The 25,503-nt window shown below is 35.1% G+C and overlaps 1 protein-coding gene across 3 annotated transcripts in view; it reads left to right on the top strand.

Moving 5' to 3' along the window:
* Positions 1-21,380, top strand: part of LOC139700986 (moesin/ezrin/radixin homolog 1-like) — a 164,192-nt gene extending 142,812 nt beyond the window's left edge. For all 3 annotated transcript variants that reach the window (XM_071599529.1, XM_071599528.1, XM_071599530.1), the window contains 9 exons: positions 4,190-4,294; positions 9,685-9,854; positions 10,793-10,876; positions 12,290-12,436; positions 12,746-13,006; positions 13,996-14,206; positions 14,894-15,040; positions 15,744-15,974; positions 18,911-21,380. In XM_071599529.1, coding sequence (XP_071455630.1) covers positions 4,190-4,294; positions 9,685-9,854; positions 10,793-10,876; positions 12,290-12,436; positions 12,746-13,006; positions 13,996-14,206; positions 14,894-15,040; positions 15,744-15,974; positions 18,911-19,075 — 1,521 coding nt within the window. In that variant the 3' untranslated portion in view covers positions 19,076-21,380. The remainder of the gene's footprint in view (positions 1-4,189; positions 4,295-9,684; positions 9,855-10,792; positions 10,877-12,289; positions 12,437-12,745; positions 13,007-13,995; positions 14,207-14,893; positions 15,041-15,743; positions 15,975-18,910) is intronic.
* The last annotated feature ends 4,123 nt before the right edge of the window (positions 21,381-25,503 follow it).

Genomic DNA, 25,503 nt, shown 5'->3' with positions numbered 1-25,503 from the left:
AAATCGTAATCTTTAAAAAAGCTTCTTGTTTATGCATTCTGTCAGTCGATGCTGTTTATCATACCACCGCAAACACCCTATACTTCTTTCCGTTAAAACTGACGAGATATTTTCGTTTTTAAGGCATAACTATCGATATTTCACTTACCATTAAGATAATTCATGATCTTCGCTGGGTATCTCGCTTTGAAGTGAGTCCCAATCCCTCACTACATTTTACTCCAGGTGTGCATTTAAACGTAAATAACATCCTTATCGAATCTTTGAGAACGATTTGAGTGCGCTCGCACCCGTGACATAAAAAAACACCATTCCAGTGCACCGCCGCACCTAACCCAAGTCGTAGGTGTATTTCAAGTTCTATCGCCGCGGTGGTATTACTTTCACTGGCGCTGCGTTGGTCATTCGCTCGAAAGTTGGTCAATCGTAGATCGCAATGATTATGAATAGGTGTTTTTTTTCTCCAGCAGTGTAAAGATTTTTTTTTTTTTAATCTGCAGAAACGAAAGAAGTTTTTTTTTAACCGGTTCAGGCCGCTGACGATTTTTTTTTAAATTCGTTGCGCGCGCGGCCATGATTAATGCACCTGTGGGCAGTTGGGCATCGGGGAAAAACCGCGTTCGGGTTGACCCGTGATTCACCCGTCTCTCTCTTTCTCTCTCTCTCCCGCCCCGTCACTCGGATTGGCAAAGACCTCTGCTGCGGATCTCCGCTAGGTGGTAGCACCAGTAGGGGAAGGCTGCTGTTGGCTGAGGAGCTGGAGCGCAGTCATGTGACTCGGATCTGGTCGTGATGGCGCTCCTTAGCATAAGTCATTAGTGTAGGGATTGCGAAAAAAAATGACAAGTATACGACACGTCATATGACAATGGTGGTAATAAATTATTTGCAATTTGTTAACCTATACAAAATAACGTGAAATTAGGAATGTTTATTTTTATACGAAATAAAAAATTAAATTGAAAGGTTTTTTTTAAACCAAGGGGCTGTCCAGATAAAGACGTCCGTCCACAGTTCGTCGGGAGGGATGTGGTCTATATTAGAATACACGGGAGTAAGCTCGGGTTACTGGGCGTCAAAAAAATTGATGTTTCCTTTGATTTCCACAATTTAATTTTAGTGGTTTTAATAAATGCATAAATAATGGAAAGGAACAATTCAAATAGCTTTAACCTGAAAGTGGGGTTACTAACTATGGTATTTTAGGATGACTTGTTAAAGCTTTTATTTCGCCCTTCAAGTGTGAATGGTATTTAAACAGAGTTAAGTCTGGAGGGCAAGGATGATTTCCTTTTAAATCCTTCTTATTTTATGAACATGGTTAAAATTCCTTAACATTGTGGAAGATATCTAGTCATAAGTAATAGTATGCAAGGTTAAGGTAGGTTTTTGATAAAGTCTGACCGTAGGCACTTCTTTACACTCTCCCCTTTTTAATTGCATCCAAAATGCCTATTATTTTCATACCTCCATCTAACTTCCACAGCGTTCTTCCCTATATTACAATATTGTGTCCCTATGACTCTCCATATCACTTCACTTGTCCTGCATTCTTAAAATTTGTCTCAGCAACCTTATTGCTTCCTGTACAATGCCCAGAACTTGGTTTGTTTTCCTTTCATTTTGGCATTGCATCTCAAATTTTCTTTGTCATATATTCTGCGTGATATTTGGAAAAATAATGCTACATATTCATTGAAGAAACTATAATTTTGAACTTCATCAGATAATGAGAGTGCTGAAATTGGTGACTTTCTCACTGAATCAATATTATCATTAAATTGTGACCTTTTCCAGTTAGAATTCTGTTTATAAATAAAAGTTGGAAGGGAAAACTCTAATAATATTTGTTTAAAATTGTCGAATTTGGGTGTTTTTAATAATGGGTGGTAGTCAAAATTTTGGAATGAGAGGTCTGTGAAAATAGTTGGATGAGATAGTGTAAAATTTCAGCCTTAAATTGGCATTATTTGTCGCAGAATTCTATGGATGCCCAACAGCTCGCAATCTGTTTTGCAATTACTCCTTTGGAAAAGACCGAAATACACACATCGCTTCTTGTTGGGTGTGGTGTCGCAGTTGTGGTACAGCGATCAGGTTCTGACTTGAGTATCCAAGTTCAAATTCAAGTGAAACCATGGGATTTTGTAGGAACCAGGTTGGGTCAGCATCACATACAGCATAGGATTAAGAACCGATTCATGAATTTCATGGTTAGAGTGAGGTATCAATTAATCTGGTACATCAAATGTTGTTCTGGGTTGTTGGCCGTATATTTCATGTTATAATTGTGAAGTTAGTGTATAGAGTATTTTACTTACAGATACATGTTGGCTCCCATCTGCCATAAAACTCGTACTCTTAAATATCTGCATACATTAGCTTCATTGTCGTTTACTTCCTCAAACACCCATTTGAACCCTGCTCTATGAGATGGCCTCTCGAGTGATGGGCTCATTTTGTCTGCCATGCCTTTCATCATGGCTGAATTATCTTCACTGGGTCGCGCTGACTGCTTTCACATTTTCCTCAAGAACTAGAAAAATCATGGTTCCAGGAAGTTTGTTTCAGTGAGTGATAAAGGCACAGAAACATTTTTTGTAGTTGTAGTTTCCATGTTTTTGACCTTCGCATCATCATGATTCATAATGTAATCGGAATTTTTCTATTGTTTGGATTAATTAGGAAACCCATGCACATTGGAGAATTAATGAACGTAATTACTGAGGATAGTAGTCGACTGAAGGGATAGGAGACTTTGTCTAAACCCTGTGCATGTCCCTAAGTCTGTAAAAGTGCAGGTAGCTTATGAAAAACTGAAGGATAGGTAAGGGGTTAAGAAGGGGCTGTCCAGTATCATCTTTGCTTTTCATAATACACTCACAGAAAATGGTAAGTGTTGGAGGTAAGCTTGAAAGTAGTTGGAGAACTAATCGTATTTGTGGATAATTAAGTTATTCAGTCAGTCAAGGGATTGCAATGTTGTTGAGTGTATTACAGAGCCAGTGTGATTGATATGGGATGAGAATCAATATTAATAGAAAAAGGTAATGTGGTTCTATGGAAATAGGAATGCTTAGTTGCAAGGGTATAAATGAGGGCTGTTGGAATGCATCATGTATTTAGAAAATGTTTTAAATGAAAATGAGCTGCAGAGGGGAATTTAAAAAATAATTGCATTAAGTAAAGAAGCTTTCACGAAGAAGATTTCACTTAAGCAATGTTTGCTAATTTCCTGATCGCGATGTTTTTAAATGGAATATCTCTGTTTTTTTTTCACCATAGCTTATCTATGAAAATACGCAAGATAAGAATGGAATTGCTCTAACAAATAAATAAAAACAATTAAACTTACATTTAGGTTATCAGATGGCTCAAAATCTTAATTCATTTTAATCTAATCAATTATGAAATTAGTGTGGTGATTACAGGTTTTTTTTTTGATTAATGCAGCCATTAGAAAAAGGTTAGTGCATAGCAATTTTAAATGCAAGTGTAAGCTTTTCTTTGTGTTAACATAGAAAAAAGAATTTTCCTGGCTTTAATCTGTTGAAGTGTGAAGAAAATAAGGGTTCGTATTTTGTGCTATAAGCTTAAAAGCCTTTATCGGGATGAGAGCTAGATGCTTTTCTTTGCATCACAGAAATTAAAATGTGCCCAAAATACTCTTTTAAGCATATCATTCTGGCCCATTTAGTAAATGTACTGTGTCCACTCAGAATAGAACTTGCTTATTATTTAGCCATTTTATGTGAAATATCTTTAGTGAAGTGACAAAATTTTGTGCAATGTATGAACTTTTACTCAATCAAGAAAGCTGGTTGCAACTTAAGATATAGCTTTGTAAGAGCTTGTATGGACTTGCATACCAACTTAAATGGATGAAATACTGTGGAAGTAATTTCTGCTTTAGCACTCCTAGCATTGAAATAAATAATTTAAGAGCAAACCTTACTATTATGATCTGTGCAATGATTTTGAGAGAGCATTTTATTTTCTCAATTTATTGATTGTTGATCTTACACACTTGGAAAATGAATGGATCGTCTTATTTGCCTTGGTTTAAGGTTTGCAAGAGGCTTTAAATGGTTTGGTATTGCTTAGGTTATGCTATTCTTGTTTTGTTTTTTTTCTAACCCAGTTTATGTGAATCTCTTTGCTCATGACAATATGGTTTTATATTTTATAGGTTATGAGCCAAGATGTAAAGAAAGAGAACCCACTCCAGTTCAAGTTCAGAGCCAAATTCTACCCTGAAGATGTAGCAGAAGAAATAATTCAGGACATTACTTTGGTGAGTGTTTTTTGTGCAATGCATAGCATACAACTAATGTATTACTAATTTTTTGATTTAAAATAATAATGTATTTTAAGATTGTTCATAAAATTTGTTGATCATTTTGAGTCGCTTTGAAAAATGTAAGGTGTTCTTCTGTTTCTTTTCTGCCTGATGAAATTCAATGACTGCTTTCATGAAATTTTTGGCTATGGAAGCACTAGATAATTGAAATAGGGTTAAAAATATTTCATCAATTTGTTTACCTCTTAGTTCATTAAAGCTTGGGAGAAGTTTCCACCTCCTATCCCATCCATAAATATTATAATTATTATGTTGTGTTCTTAAGGGTGATGCTTGCATAGGCATTGTCTAATTCCACAAAAGCTAGGAATATGACAACATTCATGAGAAGTTAATGCTAAAGTGTGATATGTACGAAGGTAGTTAGTAAGATTCTCAGAATCATCCCTTTATTTCAGCACTAGCGCAATGAGTTTTACGCGTATTAATAGGTAATCCTTTGAGTAAACATGTAATGTGTTAGTGCTCTGGGAAGAGATATGATTTTTGGATGCCTCTGTTGTTGTTCCCGACTGGTGATTTGTGAAGGTAAAAAAATTGAGATTCGAGCGTTGATTAAATACTTAGTAAAAAAGGTATGAAAGCTAAGGAAATTCATACAGACTTGTAGAACACTCGGGGGGGCTCTGCTCCTTCACATTCAACTGTTGGCGAAGGGACGGATGAGTTTGTCTGGTCGTGACAGCTAAATGATGATGGGTGTAGTGATCTGCCAAAATGTGTCACTACCCCAAAAATTATTGCAAAAGGGCATAAAATAGACAGAGGATCGCCGACTGAAAATGTGAGTAATTGCTGAAGCTGTAGGGATGTCATCTGAATGGGCATATCACAGTTTAACCGTAAGGAAGTAGACATGAGAAAACTATCTGCTAGATAGGTGCTGCAACTCTTGATACAGGATCAATAATGCATCGGAATGGAATTTTCCAAAGAATATTTGACCCATTATAAGAGCAACCAAGATTTTTTATTCCGGTTTATGACTACAGGTAAAACTTGTGTCCATTACTACACCCCAGAGATAAAGCAGTGGAAAAATGTTGATTCACCACCGCTAAAGAAAGCAAAGGCAATTCCGGCGATTGTTATGGTTGATAGCTTCAGTTTTCTGGGATGCAAAAGGTATTCTGCTGATGGATATCTTCCCACTGGCCAAAAAATTATTGGACAATACTACCTTGATCAAAAATTTCCCGGAATTTATTCAGAAAATTAAAAATACAAGTTTATTCATCTAAATCTATATTGTCCCCTTCAAAGTAATCCCCATCGACTGCAACACACTTATGCCAGCGCTTGATCCAATCCTCGAAACATTTTTTATATTCGGTTTTCGGTATGTCCATCAGTGCTTCCTGCGATTTTTCCATTACTTCCTCTCGGCTGCTAAAACGCGTTCCCCGTAATGGTTTTTTAACTCGATTGAACAGAAAGAAGTCACAGGGAGCCAAATCAGGTGAATTCGGTGGGTGTTGGATGGTATTTGTTGCATTTTTCGTCAAAAAATTACGAATAATGATAGCACTGTGCGACGGTGCGTTATCATGGTGCAAAATCCACGAGTTTTCTGCCCACATTTCTGGTCTCTTTCGGCGAATTGCTTCACGCAAACGTCTCATAACGCCCAAATAATACTCTTTGTTTACTGTCTGGCCTTCTGGCAAAAATTCATGATGCACTACACCGTTGTAATCCATGAAAACCGTCAGCATTGCCTTCTTTTTTGACTGAAAACGTCGTGGTTTTTTTGGTCTCGGCTCATTTGGTGAACGCCATTCACTTGCCTGATGTCTGGATTGCGTGTCGTACTCATAAACCCACGTCTCGTCTCCAGTAATGATCCTTTTGATGAATGTGGGATCGGATTCAGCCTCGCAAATCATGTCTTTTGCGACGTCAACACGGTCTCTTTTTTGCATGAAATTGAGGTCTTTTGGCACCAACTTTGCTGCTACACGACGGAAACCCAAATCATTAACCACAATGTCTTGGGCGGATCCATAGGCAATGTTCAAGTCCTCCGCTATTTCTCTGATGGTTAATTTGCGGTTATTGACCAACATTTCTTTTACTTTATCAATTTTTTCACCGACTTTCGATGTCGATGGTCTGCCACTGCGTTCATCATCTTCGATTGACTCACGACCACTTCTGAACCGCTCGTGCCACTGGTAAACGACCGTTTTTTTTAGAGAATCGTTGTCGAAACACTTTTCCAACATTTCCAACGTCCGTGCGCCACTAAATCCGTTTTTTACGCAAAATTTAATACAAGTTCGTTGTTGCAAATTTAAATCCATTTCTGAAATTGTAAAAAATCGCCAACACACACAGAGATAGATGTACTCTTGGCTACGTAACTTTTGCAAATGTCAAGTTATGACACTAAGATTTAAAGGGAATATCAACAACAGATGTACCAATTTAACAAAAAAAACAGAACTCAAATCGGAACGATGGGAGCGCCACACGGTGGTTATTCCGGGAACTTTTTGATCAAGGTAGTATTATGCTAACCTCTTGGACAAACTACAGCAAAAGAAACACGAAAAAAGTCCAGGTTTGGCTAAAAAGAAAGTCATCTTTCATCAAGACACATGCTGACACACTGTCATTGCAATGGCAAAAATGTGTGAACTAAGATACAAATTGTGACCACACCCACCTTATTCGGCTCCATCAAATTTCTATTTCTTCCCCAAGCTCAAAATTTTCCTCAGTGGACGGAGATTGTCTTCAAACGAAGAACCAACAGCAAAAGTGGGCGAATATTTTGCAGGCTTGAAGGAATCTAATTTTCGAGATAGAATCAAGACATTCGAACATCACTGGACCAAGTGCATTAGTGTACAGGGAGACTACATTGAAAAATAAAAAAAGTTTCCCTGAGGTTAGACGTTTATTTCAATTCCATTCTGAAAACATTTCAAAATACCCTCGAATTTTTTATTTTCATGAATACTCGGAATCTTTGCTCTAAATGTTTGTATGAAATTGTAACCTTACAGCTTTCAATTTATATTGATCACTAAATAATGCAGAGAGCTGGGCGTGAAAACTGTTGAAGTAATATTTAGTTATAATTGGTAATATTGATAAATATAGTTTTTATATTATATGTATTCACTGACAAAAGTAATATAATTGTCACTATTTAAATCACCTTTGAAAAAATTAGGATTGCACATTTTGGCAAATATAGCTGAAATTTCTAATGCAGGAGTGGTAAATAAAAAATACCACTTCTAATAAAAAAAATTGCTAGCAATGTGGTTATTCACTTTTATGTATTATTTCAACCTGGGGGGGCATTAAACGGAAGCAGAACTGCATATACTGGTGACCTAAATCCATATTATCAAAGCAGTACTCATGTTTTTGGAGGATAAGGGCTTTCGTCCCTACAGATTCCAAGTACTGAGGAATAATTAGACAATAGGACAATAGTAAATTATTATAAAAGGATTAAAATTATCATTAAAAATAGCAAAACCTAGGGATTTACTCCATGCATGTTCCTGCACAACACATATTATAAGATACTCTTATTGAAAGATTCACATCCATAATTTAGTGTCATATACATCCCAGGTAATAGAATGCTATCTGCTCTGGAAAATATTAATCCAATTATTATTATGGTTCAGATTAATGAATTATAGAACATGAAATCATATCTGCTGTTGAATCTATTTTTTTACCCTGAAAGCCTTAGCAATTTTTTGGTGTGTAATATAGTAATTGCAGCCGTGAATAAAGATTTATGCCCCTCATCAGTGGAACTGATATCAGGGCCTCAGATTGGAACTCTCAAGTACTAGCTATACCACTGCATACCAGGTCTTTCATGAAAACTGCCAGTGCCATGATCAAAAGAATTCCTCCCCTGACCCGAATATGTGATTTTGGTAGAGTAGGTGGTTAAGCATTTGACTACTGATGAAGTTGCCCTCAGTTCAAATCAGTATGACGTCTTTCAAAATAAACTGATTTTCTGAGTACCAGAACCAGCTGAAAAATTGCAGGTGGCATGTGGAAATGTTCTGGCCCAGTATGGAGTACGTCTGTATTGCCCATCCCCTCATTGAATTCCTCGGGACAAGTGAGACACAGGGATGACAATGAGGCTGGTTGTTGCACAGAACCATTCCATTAGACACATTGTGACATTAGTTAGTGTCATCTGACATCTGTCTCTAGGACAACTCTGAGATTAGACTAGAGACAACCCAAAAATGTCAGGCAATTTGATTAAAATCACCGTAAAAATTGTTCTAAATTCTTTGCCTTTTTCTTTGATGGAACTTGGTGCCAAAACGTGTTCTATGTTTTATAAATAAAGCCAGTCTGTATTCATCATCAGATTTCGGAGCTCCTTTCACTAAATTCGAGTAAAGTAAACAAAATTACTTTGTAACTATAATATTAGTTTTTAGTATCGTTATTATGTTGTTAGTTCATATTATCTAGTCATTAAACATGGTCTCGTTGCATTCATGTGGAGTAGCATATAAAGCAGATTACCATCAATTCAAATAATTCATTGTTAAATCTACTCTAAATAATTTATGAAATTGGAGAGACAATGGATTATGTGTATTTAAAAGGATACCATGATCTACACAGAGGAAAGTTGTACAATATGTTATAATTACTGACAACTATTTCAGTGATAAATACTAAAGAAAAAGGTTGAATCAAAATCCAGGGCTAAAGAAGGTAAATAAGTATAAAATACCAGCACATTATACTCAAGTCTTGTAGAAAATAGTGTTCTAGTGCAAAAATTAATTAAATATTCGGGGCAACATTAAAATTACCTGGAATAAATGGGATGAGATATAAGAAAGATCTAAGAGCATTTATTGCAATGACTGGATATTTAAAAGTCTCAATTTTGATGCTTCAAAGTCAGCAGCTGATAACCCGAGAATACTTAGGAGATAGTTAATTCTGTTTTAACAATTGATGAAACTCTTTGAAATATGTACTTAGTAACATGCCGAGGTTAATAATAAAAAGTAAAATAAATAATTTAGTTATAAATTGCATCTCAGCTTTCAACAAATTAAAATTTTCCCCTCTCAATGTTAGGTTCTCGTTGTTTATTGTTATGCTGTTATTGTATTTTGTCCTCTTTCATGTTTGTTTTATGTTTTCACTGTAAATTGGTGCTACTGCTGTATGTGAATAATGTTTTAAAATAGGTAAATAAATGAGTGGTTATGTCACATCCCCTGAATCATGCTGTTTTATGCATTAGTACTTGTCACCAAATTCCTCCCAATTTTTATGTTCCCTTATTTCCATTGTTTTTTCAGAGGCTATTCTATTTCCAAGTTAAGAATGCAATCCTATCCGATGAAATTTACTGTCCACCAGAAACATCGGTCCTCCTAGCATCGTATGCTGTCCAGGCTCGTCATGGCGACTTCAACAAACCGCTTCACCAGTCTGGATTCTTGGCAAATGACAGACTTCTACCCCAAAGGTACGTCTTCTGATAATTTTTCTTTCAGAAGGGATTAATTTACATATTATTCACAACGGATTGTCCAAAATATGAATTTAAAATTTTTGCCAGCTCAACTTGATGGAAAATATCCCTTCAAATCTCTTAAAATAGAACATTACACCAGATGTGTGGGAACATGTTTCTTGTTTAATGGTGCGCCTCTTGAAAAGTGTTCTATCTGATTGAACGTAATCTAGAGAGAATTATTGTGACTTGAGTCATGTGAATCACTTCATTCATTAAACATAGCTGGGAAATTGTTTGTTGATTAGAGCATGAATAATTCTTGACCAAAGAAGAAATAATGTTGCCCATATGTAAGAGTGATATAATGGATACTCATTTTCCAAACTCCCTATCCTAGTTGAGTTTTCATGTAATTTTCATTTATTTCATGCTCATGTAAATTTCTCATTGGAGAACTACTGCATGAGCCTTATCTGCCTTCACCATAGAAATTAATGTGAATAATACCATTTTTTGAGCAAACTCGCAAAGCATTGAAAGAAATTTGTCAGTCATGTAATTTTATCTGCAGTGTAATAACTAGGTATTTTTCAAAGTTTCGCATTTAAAAGTTTTGACTATTTGTGTATTTCGGTCATTTTATCATGCCAAATAGTGAACTTGCAATGGCTGTAATAAGAAAATATGATTATTAATTATAAATTGTTTGGGATTGAATAGTATAATCATCAGCACATATTGTGATGAATCAGATGAAATATATTTTCACATGCTAGGTGCACAATAATTTAAGTTCACAATTAGCTACTGGCATTTTGATACACATTAAAAACTCTGAATAATGGCTATTGTGAAATGCTTGAAAATATCTTGCACTAATTTCATTCTCATATTGGATGCAGGAAATGTAGTGGTGAAAACTAATGAAACTTTTTTCATTTTTCCAGAGTTATGGACCAACACAAAATGTCCAAAGATGAATGGGAGCAGAGTATCACAACTTGGTGGAATGAGCATAAAGGAATGCTAAGGTATGCATATGTGGAGGTAGTTTCCATTTGCATTCTACTTCGGTTTACATACAGATTGCTTAATATATCTTGGGGTCATCATCTTACAAGTTATAAAGGTTTGTTGGGGTAGTTAATTGACCATATATAATGCATTTAGGATAAGTATTTCCCTTTAATGGAGCATGTTTATGAGTGATTAACCTAATGGAATGATGAACCATTTTGCATTCACATCCTTGCATATTATTGGTACTCTTGATAAATTTACCCCAGTGGTTAAATCCTCTTTATGATTTTGCCCGATCTTAAATTTAAATTTTTGTCAGACTTATGGTGAATTTTCATTAATTGGAATCTGTAAACATTGGTATTTATGCCAACGTTACCGCAAGTATAATCATTGCACATTAGAGTTAACGTTGTAATGCTTTTCTGAAAAGTCAGGATTGCAATAAAGCCTATAGAGCTAAAAGAATTTTTAGATGGGAAAAATAACTCTCAGAAAATTTAACTTCAGGGTTGGCAAGCAGTTGTTAAAAATTGGCATTCAAAAATCTTAGTTTGGGCCAAAATTTATTAATTAAAGCTAGTAATATTCCTTGCTTGCAAAATAGCTGTCTAGAAAAAAAAATATATTTCTTCCTTCCTTTTGCAGTGGAAAATCCTTGGTTTTAATATTCTACTTGTGTTATGATTACCTTTTTGGATACATGAAATGAATTCAGCTTAGAAGAATTAAATAATTCTTTAAAAAATGTGTGTGGTTATTTTAGACCTGGAAAATAATTTTCGCTTCTAAATTCTGGAATGTGACAACACCACCTCAAAAATTAGTCATTCTGTTTAAATGTTCAAATACACCACCCTCAGCATGGTGATGAAAATACAATTGGTATTTTATGGGGACTTATTTGTTTGTGTCAATGAAACGTGTTGGTTAAGAGTTGTGGATTTAGTCTGTCTACAAAAAGTTAAGTTAGTTTGGTGTTATTACTTTCAAAGGGAATTTTTTTTGCGTATGCAGTGTTATGTAAATATATGCATTGCCAGTTTTAGCATTTTGCGCTTCACTTTTATATTATAGAATTTTTCAAGTGTGTCAATTGCATTTTTAAGCTCTTAAAATGTTAATTGGTAATTGAATTGCTTACTTGCTTTGCCCTGAATTTTTTTTTCTTATTATTCTTCCATTTAAGATGGAATCTTATAAAGTAAAGGTAGTTGAGTCAAAGAAAATGCAATGATGCTTACAAGTATGGCGGGAAAAAAGAGTAAGCAGTGAAAGCATAAGTCTGATAACTCAAACTATTTTGCATTATTCTGCAAACACTGCTACTCAGCTTCATAATTTGATACATCTCAACATCTACTAATCTAATGGTTTGAAACAGGAAACATATTAATAAGTATTATCTACTCTTTTCCTTTCAGGGAAGATGCCATGATGGAGTACTTGAAAATAGCTCAAGATTTGGAAATGTATGGTGTTAATTATTTTGAAATTCGCAACAAAAAAGGCACAGAATTGTGGCTTGGTGTTGATGCACTTGGTTTAAACATATATGAAAAGGATGATAAGTGAGTAGTACTTAGAAATTCTAACACTGTTATTTTTCTCTAGAGTAAAGTTACGATCTTGTATATTCATCTTTCTCCTGAAATTATGATTCACATAATGCTCTGTAAATTGCATTTTAATAACTTCATAATGCATAGTCAGAATTTATGTGAAACAAGTTATATTTTGAAGGAGAATACTCACAAGATTTAAAGAGATATTCAACCTTTTGGAATATCTAGCATTTAAAAATTTTCATTAAGTTATTGATAAGTCATGGTACTGAATGATTGCAATAAATTAATGTGTGATTATTTTAACTATTTCAGACTAACTCCAAAAATTGGTTTTCCATGGTCAGAAATTCGTAATATTTCATTTAATGATCGCAAGTTCATCATTAAGCCTATTGATAAGAAGGCGCCAGACTTTGTGTTCTTCGCACCTAGGGTACGCATCAACAAGCGCATCCTAGCATTGTGCATGGGTAACCATGAACTTTATATGAGAAGACGCAAGCCAGACACAATTGATGTTCAGCAAATGAAAGCTCAGGCACGTGAAGAGAAAATTGCCAAGCAGTTGCAAAGGTAAGAGGGTAGTTTTGTGATAAAATGTTTTACCAACTCCTAGATCTTCATGTAATGAAATTTTGAATACTTGATATTGATACTATGAATGTTTTCAGAGTGATTAATCTAGGATTCATCCAATTTTATCCGGCCAGATGAAAATAATGATGACAGTTTTTGTCTGGTACATAGGACATTACCCCAACAAGTCACTTAAGAATTCTTATAAATATTGTTTGCATGGGCCATTACACAAAGGTTCAAATCATGCCTGCTACCCATTGTCAACTATTAGTATTAAAAATGTCGAGTCAATAGCCTTCGGTTTTCTAGACCGAAGAAAATTGTTCATGTCTTCTGACCTAACTGTCAGAGGAAACATCCTATATTTCAACGGGACGGTTTAGATAAATAATTATCTGGAAGTCATGAAAATCAAAAACTTGAAGAAAATTTCATTCAAGATTGTTCATAATGAGGGGATGTTGTTAGCTAAATGGCTAAGAAGCTTATTGGAAAAAACAATTTTAGTCATTGAAAGTATTTATCAGTGGTAATATATACATATTCAGGGTGTCTGCCCATCGGGGAATCAGGCTACCTAGAAATTATGGCAAACCTGGTTATTTCCTCCTTGTTATGCTTATTCCTAAGCACTTGGAACCCAAGCAGGGGTCCTTTCAACATGTACCTCTCTTCTCCTGGGACCTTGTATAACTGTGTCCAGGTACTTGCAAAGTAATGCGTTGATTTATGTATCATTTCTTCTGCAATATTCATTTGTTTAAAATGAGGCTCATAGTTTTAGAATATCAAATTTTCCGCTGCTCTACTTTGAACATAATGGCTGTTAACATCCCCTTTTATACTTCTCCGGTATGCCTTAAGATTTCAGGCAATACATGATAATGTTTTGACTTGTAAGTCCATGTAAATAGCGGAAGGTGGTTAAGAGGGAACCTGTGTATCTGTTGTTCACAAAATCTTCTTTGATAATGTCACTTCAGAGAGAAGCTGCAACTCGAAATAGCAGCCCGGGAGCGTGCAGAAAAGAAACAGCAAGAGTATGAAGAGCGTTTGCGCAGCATGCAAGAGGAAATGGAGAAAAGGCAAAAAGATCTTAATGAAGCCCAGGACATGATCCGTCGTCTAGAGGAACAGCTCAGACAGCTGCAGTCGGCCAAGGAGGAGCTGGAGGCCAGGCAAAATGAACTCCAGGTAAAATAAATAATGGATATTTAATTCAATGCGGAAATACCCATGTCAAAGTAATCCTTAATGATTTGTAAATATTTGAAATGCAGTTGAAAAAGAGAGATTAATTTTCTGCCAATGCTTCTTATGAAGTGGGTTATATGACAATACTTAAACTCATATCATGTGTTTCAGTAAATTATTAAACAGTTTGAGATAAATTTTTTTTAAAATCTAGGCTGAGTCATTAGAATTCTGAATGGTGATGAGGAAGTGACGAGAACTTTGCAGTCTGCAGAAAATATATTTATTGATTGGTTAGTTCCACCCTCAAGTAGCATCCTAAGGACTGTCTTGCTGGACTCGAGAGTCATAAAGATGTTACTGTGAAGTGAAACTAGTCGATTTGGGAATCTTGTCCATGGAATGCAAAGTCTATGTTACTTTGGTATCATCAGTTGGAGACTCGTTCATTGGAGTTGCTGATCAATTTCTCACTTTTTGATTGAGCAAGTATGGAACTCGTGCAGATAAAAAAATAACTAACCAGAAATTAATGAGTATATTGTTAACCTACAAAATGTTATTATCAATACTTGAATAGAGAGACAAATGACCAAATTGATGCAAAAAAGTCAACATACTTAAATATTCACAATTATTCACGATTATGTAAGGTGTCCAGTTGTTCAGTTAAGTTCTTTTCTTTAGCGAATGATGGAGAGACTCGAGGAGAGTAAAGAAATGGAGGCTGCAGAGAGGGCTAAGCTCGAGGAGGAGATTAAATACAAACAGGACGAGGTCATGCGCATTCAGACTGAAGTTGAACTCAAGGATGAAGAGACACGCAGGCTCCAGGTAATGTATTTTTTCTCTTAGATTAGCTTATCATTGTGGTTCTATAATGTAGTTGTATTTTATGTTAAGTGAATTGTTTTAAACTCAAAAACACAGAACTAAGTTAAATATAATGCTCTTAAGACAACAATCCCGTGTGGAATGACACATTAAGTGAACTGCGCAAATGTACTTTCATTTAAAATTTAAAAAATGTTTCTCGGTGCTAGAACAAAGTTATCAGATTGTTCAATGAATACAATCCCATTGTAAATAAAAATAAATAGTGGCTTCGTTCTTACTCATTAGCAAAGTCGTTTGATTTCATAGTCATCGATTTACTAATTTTTCTGCATGGAAAAGAATAACATGTCTGGCTATTACTCAAAACTTATTTTAAGTTAAATGTTCATTATTGCTGTTGGGGACAGGGCATATTAAAACTAGTGGAAATAGAAGAATTGGATGGAGAAATGTTCTTGTCAATATTAGTTTTCTCTTTTATTTGGATTTTCCTAATTAGTTATCACGGTACACTTTGTGTTTTCCAATAAAATTACCTTGAGAAAACTGTAAGACTAGTTATAATTCAACCTGGTTCAATTTTTTCCATAATTGTTCTGCTTGGAAATAAATTTTTCCTGAATAATTTGCCTATTCTTCATTCGGAATTAGAGGTTGTTTCAAGATGGACCAATAATATGAATTTATTTTTTTTCAACAGGAAGAGGTAGAGGAGGCTAGGCGTAAGCAGGAAGAGGTGAAGATGGCACTAATGGCTGCCACGACAACGCCACAACACCACCATCTGGAAGAAGATGAGAATGGGGAGAATGATGAGATGCCCAATGGGAATGTGAGCAGAGACCTCCCCACAGACGATGCCATTGTTGATCCTGTGGAGGAGCGAAGGACCTTGGCGGAGAGAAATGAGAGGCTGCACAGTCAACTCAAGGTGTGTGTTGGATACTGCGACTTACTGCTTAGTGTAAGAAGCTGGATTCTTAGCAATTATTGGTACTAATCATATCCTCAAAGTTAATGGATAAGTGAGCAAATTCCAAGTAATTCTGCAATACTAAAAAACAATTTAACAAAGGACTCATCAAATTGGTTTTTTTTTTACCATTTCAAACCAAAAAACTGTTTGGAGCAGTTTTTTAGTCATTTAAGTAGTTCATTGAGTCGTAGGTGAACATGAAATAATGCTTAATACTAGATTTAGCACCACTCATCAGTTTCAAAACAATCATGTAATCAGGGGAATGTTATTGATGAAAAAGAATTTAAATCGGAGTAATAATTATTATAAAAGAACTTTACTATGATTAAAAGTGAAAAATTTCATCTTAATCTGTGTTGTCCTAGACCAGGGCCATCTTACGAGGAGGGTACTAATCATTAGGACCCAGTTCAGCGTATATTAGAGAAGGGTGTCTAGTTAGATTACTTAAGGAGAGGCAAAGAATTCGTTTTTCATTTTCTCTTCATCCAAAACCTACTTTGAATGGTAGATGGCCTCTGATAATAGTTTGGTGATATCTATGCCAATCCGTTTAATGTAGCAATTTCTAGGAAACAATAAAATTAGCTCGTTTAAAATAGGTTCATCTTTTCAAGAATTAATAATATGAACTAGATGATTGCATGTAAAAATACTTTTTATAGTTATGCTGTAGGAATACCCACCCAGCAATACCCACCCAAAAGAAGAAAAGTCAAGAATTTTTTTAATTGTGCAGTTATTATTGTGGTGAAATGTAATTTCATAATTTTTGTAAAGCATTAGTGTGAACCCTTGTCATTTTTTAGATGTTTTTACTCATTTCTTCTGTGCTATGTTGTTAAACGAAAATGTTTTCTCTCGTCTTCATTGTGAAGTTAAGAGAAACCATTCATACTATTGGATTTCTTACAGTTTTCTTCAATTTTTCACATCATTGTCCTGACGTATCAGTTGCTTCGCATTAACTCATCCTTGGCCTTCCCCTGATACTTCCCTCTGCAGTTCATTTGTAGGGGACCTTTGATAAATATGTGAAAATCAAGATTTTTGTATTGTTGATGTCAAGAGGAAAAATATTCAGGTGTCTCCCAGTATTACTATTTGGTTTATTTTTGTTGTTAGTATTCTGTCACGGTAGGTTTTGAATGGACACAGCCTTAACAGTTTTGCAAAAATAAATTTGCTTGGCTAAATCAGGCAGTGCAGTAAATCCCTCTTCAATTGTGTGCACTCCCTTCCTCTAATATTTCAAACATTCCTATCATATTCCTTCCCCTTCATCTCTTGCACATTACCTCCTATCTTAAATACTTATGATCCATCTTTCCTGCTTTCTTCTGATTTCCCCCAATAATTATTTCCTCCCCCACCATACTTATAAGGATTATAAACACGAGCAATTTTTTATGAAAGCACATGCAATGAAAATAGCTAAAAAGTGGTAATGCTGAAATTTTTTTAATACAAATTTTCTTAGGAATGAGAGAGTGATACTAAATTTAAGTGAAATTGCAATTGCAATATTTATTTTGGGCACTTCATGCGAGGATATGAGTAATTACTTCTATTTATTAGCAAATTCTAAGGAAATGGCAATATGATGAGAAAATCACTGTTTCTGTTTGTTTGTAGAAGGCTCCTTTTTTTTGCTCAGTGTAAAATCTGAATATTCCCTTCCCTTGGAAGCATCTGCATATTTCTCTCTTATTACCGATTATCACCTCCTGAGTAAAGCATTACTAATCAATGTTAATTGAAGTAATGCACAAACTAAACTTCCTCAATAGTTATGGTATCATTTTGGGTGAGTGGAAGAATCCGCTCCTGCTAGGAAAACAAGTTTCCTGCTGTTCAGTTCACCACACAGATGGACAACATGTCCAATGATAATTCTAAACATGTCATGTCAAAATGTGTTATTAACCAGTGCAATAACAAATGTTAATTAAAATGATCTCATTTGTATAATATAAACAAAATCTCATGCTTATGAATAAAATCTGGGGAAAACTTAGATAAAAATTGCTTCTTTTATCTCAATGGGAGTTTGGAAATTTTGTATGAATCCGTGGTTTAGAAACTTATTTGTGGGTCTTATCATATTGATTTATTTCAATGCTGAATATTCTGCATCGTAGAATAAATGTGCAAGCATGAAGATATTTAAATTTAAGGTTTGTTAATTTGGGGGCTGTAACTGTAGTTCTCCTCTTATTGTATCTTGGATGACTATCTGCTTTCACCCACTCTGAAATACTGCATTTGATGCATTCTTGAGCTTTTGTATTTAATCCTTCTTTTCCAATCTTCTTTTCTCTGCTACTGCTCTATTTCTCAAAAGCCATTACTTTATCTCAACTAGTACCCACTGTATTTGATAGCTTTTTGTGTCATTGTGAACCTTATAGCTTGCATCATTCCACTGCTTATTGCCCTCATTCCCCATCCATTGATTGCGTATTGAAAGAAAAATATTTCAATTCATCCTTAATTTTATTTCAAATCATTCCCCCTCATTTTGAATAATGATAATATGTTTTATGGGTATTACTTTCTTGAGGGTGTAGCGTTTCATAGCCTTTTCCGTAAAGGCTCAAGTTATCAGGTTGTGGTTCTTCACTGCACAAAAAGTTATGCTGTGTGCATAACTCTCTCCATATTCTCCACCTACCTTATCTTTTGTTTACTTACCATTCTGTTGTGTACCATAAAGCTGAGGGTAATGTTATTTTTATTCATTTCAAGATTTCTTGAGATGTAGAACTCTTTTTATCTATTTTCAGGTCTGATGTCTTTTCCACAAACTTGGTCATATGTTAAATGTAGCATGCTTAATATATATAGTTTTAATTTACTTCTAAATGCATGAATTTTAATCATTACAGGCCCTGAAACAAGACCTAGCCCAGACCAGAGATGAAACCAAGGAGACACCAATGGACCGCATTCACAGAGAGAATGTTCGTCAGGGTAGGGACAAGTACAAGACCCTGCGTGAAATCCGCAAAGGGAACACCAAGCGACGAGTGGATCAGTTCGAAAACATGTAAACAGAGCAATATAATTGGATGGATAGAGAGAGAGAGAGCCTAGGGGAGAAAGAGAAAAAGAGGATGCATGGCAGATGGGAAATCATATTTTTGGTATCATTGCATTTCTTGAGGAACACAGTCATCGTCTGCCTTAGGTTGAAAATTAACATCTCCACCACCACTGAACTGTTGTGATGTGGCTCTTGTTGTACACTGACTCTTAAAACAAAATAACAAACTTGCTGCGTAAACACCATGTGAATGTGATAAGAGCTGAGCAGTTATATTGCGTGGCATGAAAAGATTGAATAATTATAATGTCAGGTGGAGTATAGTGACGGAACCCGTTAGAAATACATTAGAAATTTAATAAAAAAAGCTATTTGAATGATGGTGAGGGTATGCAACCTCTTTCCTGTGCAGTTGGGGTGATGTATAGTGTGAATGGATATTAGCAAAAAAAATAAGAACTTTTTTTATGCATAGTTATTAAGAATGCTGAAGTTGGCTCAACTGCGTGGGAATGAATATTCATGGTGAAGGAAAAAGCACTTATTAGTGGCCTTGGCAAGATTTGCTGTAAAGAATCCTTTAAAAAAGAAAAAAAACCCATTTTTTATACATGGATGAATGGCTGCATTCAAATTTTGTTAATTGAATTAAATGTTAGTTGGCCCTCTTTTCGTATTACATCCATTGCTGAAAATGTACCTATTATTTAATGGTTATTATTTTCAGTTTTGCCAAAATTGATTCGCTTAATTATTGAGGTCACTTGCTAAGCATGTGATCCTGAAGTAAGTGTTGTAAATGAACAATTTTAGTTAAATTATATGTCCGTGTAACTAATTTTGTTACTTTTACTGAAGCTTGCATCTGTTTGTATAATTATAACCATACTCATTTTTTCTGCAGTCGGGAACAAGAAAGGTTCTCGAGTCTTTATTGCATCCTCAACCATGCGTGTGTAATTATGTTGTAGCATTCCAAAAGTATTTTGTCAAAAATATTTCAAAACATAATATAGTTTTATGTTTTCCTTTCACTTGACGTTTTTTTGTGTTTATCTTAGTTTTCTTGTATAATGAGTTCGATTGTTAAACTTTTGGTCCATGTTTTTGAATGTGTGTTTATGCTTTGGCATTGGTCTTACAACTCTGTGCATTTTTTTGATCGATTTTCTACAGTCTTTTACGATTTTTATAGCCCAGAGTACTATACTAAAGAAAAGTTTTCATTACATTATTATTATTCTCCTCTGCCTTCAGTAATTTATTTTTGGGTGTAGTGTTTAATTCTGTTGGAAAACGTGGAATGGACTTTTGTCCATTGGTTTGTTAAAAAAAAATAGCTTTTTTCTAATTATTTGGATGCTGAATGCGGTGCTAGACCAATTGAATCATGGTATTTTTGAATACATATCATGGAGGAATGTTCTTTAATGAGGTTCTTTGAGAAAAGCGATTTTTCTGACCAGAAGAGAGAGGGTAAAAAAAAAGTCTCACCCATTTTCATGCTGGGATAGTGCAAAAGCATTGCCATTTTTTTTCTAGCTATTCTTTGAAGACTTATGAAAAAAATATCTCACTATCATTGAATTTTGTGAATGGTGCTCATTTGTGTAAATAGTTCTTTACATTGTTCTCACACTCTTTTTAAGGTCTGCTTGCTTTGGGCAAGCTGAGCCTAAGAATTAAATCCTACTATTCCATAAACACTCGCTCATTAATAAACTATTGTTACATGTCTATCGTTGAAAAACTTCTACTCAATGTGCATCTATGAGAGACATTTTTGAAACCAAGTTGCCTTTCTTAACAGGAAACGATCCAAGGTAGCAGCAATGGGTACTTATTTGCTAGTGTCAATTTTTTTATTGTCTTAGTGAACTTGAAGCTGGAGACAGTTGTTGAATGAAGAAAGGCAGAGTATGCCACAGTCCTGATATCTACCTGGTTGCCTTGTATTATGTTCCTGTTTGTTGTTACTCTTAAGCTAATTTTTTATATAAACTTCATCCATAATGGCTTTCCTGACAAAAAAATTCAGGTTATGTATCTAATTTCTCTTTTTGGTATGGGATGTATGTCTTTTATCTTATTACAACAAGGAAAGTGGAATCTGACATAACCTATAGTGAGTAGCTTCACTGACAAGACAATTTGTAATGCATCGGGGCTGATGGGGGAAAAGTTATGAAAAGAAATTTGGCAATTTCTTTGGAAAGTAATGAATATTTCGTCCAAAATTAAGCATGAATTTGTGAAATAATAATTTTTTAAGTGCTTTATGTACAATGGATATTAAAATTTGAAATCTATTAAATTGATTCATTTTTCTTTTAATCACCATGATATTAATACCTGCACAATGGTTTTTTTTACCCTTTGATTCTAGTCGTATCTAAAGTATCCAGTAAGAATCTGCAGATTTTTAAATAGAAAAGTATGTTGTAGGAGTGCTTGCGTCAGTCATGTTGTATGAATCATAGTATTGTATTCAAACAATCAGCGTGGGAAATACTATTAATTTGAATGGTTAACCTTATGGTTCACAGTGCTAAAAGTTAAGGATTTGCATCATTTTACATTCCTTTATCTCGATGTTGACTCCACCAAAGATTTTGTTTGCGGCTAACCCATGAATTAGACTTATATCTTACTTGACTGGCAACACATGAATGATTAATTGATGCACGAATTTTAATTCTCGCATATTGGTATTGTTTTTGAATGAATAATGTAATTATTATGAAATTAACTAAATATCAGGGCTATTGTACAAATGATCTTCCAGTGATATGTCTCATAACATATCAGAAAATCATGTTTTTGCAACATGGAAGCAGCTTTTGCACAATTGATGCTTTTTTCTGCCGTTTATATCATTAAGTTATTTTCGTACTGAAGGAAAAAGTGAAGTTGAAATTCACTGTAACCTATTGTTTTGGTTAGGTGTTGAGCTTAGAGCATTGAGAGATTGGCATCAAAATTCATTGTTAGGTGACCATAATTGTATAAAGAAGGGAGTCAAAATTATCTAATATTTGATGAAATTAAAAACGTAATCCAGAGGGTTTGGGAGCAAAGTTCTCTTAGATAATGATTCATAATTTCAGTGTGTTTTGGTAGGTTCTCTACAAACTGCCCTAGACCCTCTGATTTTGTTTCCTTCAGACCCCAGCAGGTTTAATTTCAACTAGCCTGGTGTTTGCACCTAAGTATATAGTATTCTGTATCATAACTTGTTCAAGTTAATAGATACTAGGAATACTAAAAAAGTTAGTAGATTCACTAACATGGTCATTGAGTGAAATGTGGTGCAGTACAAAAGTTAAAACCCATGCAATTTATCTTAGCCAATTCCAACAGAACATTACTTTCTTCTCTCATAGAAGTCATAGAAATTCAGTGTAATCAGAACATAATTTTTATTGCCTAAACACACAATTTAGAAGGAAGTACAGAGAAATATACAGTAAACCAGAGTGAGAACATAGTATACTGTAGTCAAACTAATGCGAAGAAGTGTGGTGGAGGATAAAGTGCAAGCAAGGATATAGAAAGTTAATAGGGTTGTGTGAAATTGGTTAGCTATACAGGAAGTAGAAATCACTATGAGGAATTAAGGAGGATAAATCAGTGCAAACCATCAAGGAAAATTAAGTTGCAGAAATTGATTATGATGTGGATAGCTTGGGTCTAGGCATGCTTCATTGTGAGATAGAAATTACATTAAATGCATTTAAAACCAATAAGGCAATTTGTCAAGACAATTCTGCAAAGCTATTTTAAGATCTGGGAAAACATTGAAGGGAGACCTTTTATTGAATTATTCATAACAATTGAGTGAGGAATTTGGCTGAAAGATTTCATCAGATCTGTATTTATTACCTTTTCAAAAAAGGGGAAGGCTTCAATTGTTTCTGGCTCAACCTTGTGGAAATTCATGTTAATGAAATTAAAAATACAAAGTAACTTTCCACTGTTCTTTATTAGCGTACGACCGGTTTCAACGCTCAAGCTTCATCATCAGGTGAAGGCTTGTTTACGGACCATAGAAGTGTTTTATTTTTCACGCAGCTAAAGTGGTACTTAGAATCATCAGTAAAAGATGGGAGATGAGGGCAAATGATTCCTTAGGAGATGACCAGTTTGGGTTCAGGAAGGGGAGAGATATTCATGCTGTTGTAGCAGAAATGAGACCTCTTCTAGAAAGGAACATATGAGTGCGTCCAGCATTTATTTCTTTGTTTCATAGACTTGGAGAAGGCATTTGATCGATTTAATTGGGGAGCAATAACTATTTTTTTTGCAGAAAATAAGAGTAATGGAGAGACAGGACTTATTGGCAACCAATGCAAGTCTTGTTATGCTTTGGTGCAAGGGTTGATGAAGATTCACGATGACCAGTGTAAGGAAGGTAAAGCAAGCGTGTCCATTATCACCCCTTCTTTTCAATGTATACATTAAGTTTAATATTAGAATAGAAGTTCATAAATAAGGGAAGGTGGAACCTTAAATTGATTTTAGAGGTGTTTCAAACCAAGATGTTGGAAGTAGTAGGGACAAAAGAAGAAGAATTGAGTTTCACAAATAAGCTTCCACTAGTGGAGAAGGGCATTGATTATGGGAACACAGGAAAGATTTTAAGAAGTGGCTCATCAAAATATCCATGTAGTGTGTTTTGTATGATGCAGAAATCTGGTTGTTGAGGTGAGTATTTTGAAATGTGGGTGTGGAGATGGATGGAAAAGGTGAAGTGTACAGATATGAAAACAAATGCTAGCAGTGGTGTGGGAGGAGAGAGGATTGCTGGCAGAAAAGGTGGATGGAGAGCGTATTAATTGGTGATGAGATGAACATTTTTTTATTTTTAGTACCCTGAAAGCCATCGCTAGGATGTGTGAACAATATACGCCTGACTAATTTTAACCAGAATATTTTTAAATAAAACAGTTTCTGTCATCACTTGGGGGAAATTCTTCATATTGAACTTAAAATTAAAAAGCCAAGGGGTTTAATTTTAAGTTAACAATATTTTTGCCCCTACCCTGGTTGGTCAATTTTATTATAATCAAATTCCAGGAAACTGGGCGATGGCACAAAAGTAACTTTTAAAGAGATAGTCTGCTATTTGTGCATTACTTTTGAGGGGAGTATAAGTAACTAAAGAGGGGCATTCGTGTTGGATGTAGTGTGTTGTTAGGAAAGGCCAAGCAATTCACTGTTTGCCAGTCGCTGTCCAACCAAAATCAGCCTTAACTAATAATAAAAATTATTATGCCGAAATTTCTGCAGCTTAATGAGAAGTAAAAAAAATAGAACGAGTTGGTATTGAAAGAATATAATGAGGGGGCGATGGGTTTCATGGCGTAGACGCACGAGTTCGTAATGGTTCACTCTTAAGTGGTATATTATTACTGATCGTTGTGTACTTCTCCAAACTAGTTTTTACAGTGGAAATGCATCCGTAAATTAAATTATGTCGACAAGTCTGGAAAATAAAATTCATTTTTTTTCAACTTTGAAAGTATGCGTGAGGCGTATATTTTTCTCAAAATAGATAAATTTTAGGTAGACAAATAGGAAATACTGCCTTAGTCCTGGGATCGGCCATATGGAAATGACAAGCTGTTAGCACGTAGAGTTGATTGTTTAAAAAAAAACGGGATTCTCGAATAATGTTTTCCTCTACGACTGAAGTGTACGAGAAAAATCTTCTAGAGGACACTTGGCCACGTTTCCCTGATACATTCGCTGGAATTTCCCGCGATGGAGATTATTTTAAATTCCACTGACGGTAGATAAACGCAGGTGTTGTGAGGTACCTATTCATATCAATCGCAGCGAGCTCAAGAATGCGTCACGTGTTCTTGAAATAGGAAACAATGCTCAAGAAACGGAATCTGCGAGACCGCGACGTTGCTGCCTTAAGTGCTCCTTGGGTCGTCACGATCGAGATAAGACCTTGGTAACAATGATGTTCTAGTCCCACAACGTTGCGTTCGCGTTAAATCCTCATATGCAAGGGTTGCCGGTAGTGGTAGCTTAACCAATAACCCTTGGGATTCACGTTAACGAGGATTACTGTCCATTTAACTTTAATCAAATTCAAACATGGGATATTTAGGACTGTGATAGGGATAGAACGTTATTTGAGAAATGGTTGAGGCCGATACTTCGTGGAAATCCATTTGTAACGCACGAAGAACGAATCAAAGACATTGCGTTTCCACAGTAAAAGACTTCGTTTCCTATGGAAACACGAAGTCTTTGGTTCTTTCTTCGTGTGTTAGGAGATCGTTAGGAAAGGGTAGAAATAGGATGGGCATATTGGATGGAACGACTTGGGGAAGGAAGTATGCGGAATTGAAGAATTAATTTTATTCTTGGAAGTTAGGTTGTGTTTTGGTTTGGAAAGTCAAAGAAGCATTTGTTGTTCAA

This window comes from Hetaerina americana, unplaced genomic scaffold (genome assembly GCF_022747635.1).
Source record: "Hetaerina americana unplaced genomic scaffold, ioHetAmer1.1.p SCAF_11, whole genome shotgun sequence".
NCBI lineage: Eukaryota > Metazoa > Arthropoda > Insecta > Odonata > Calopterygidae > Hetaerina > Hetaerina americana.
This window is presented reverse-complemented; position numbering and strand designations above follow the sequence as displayed.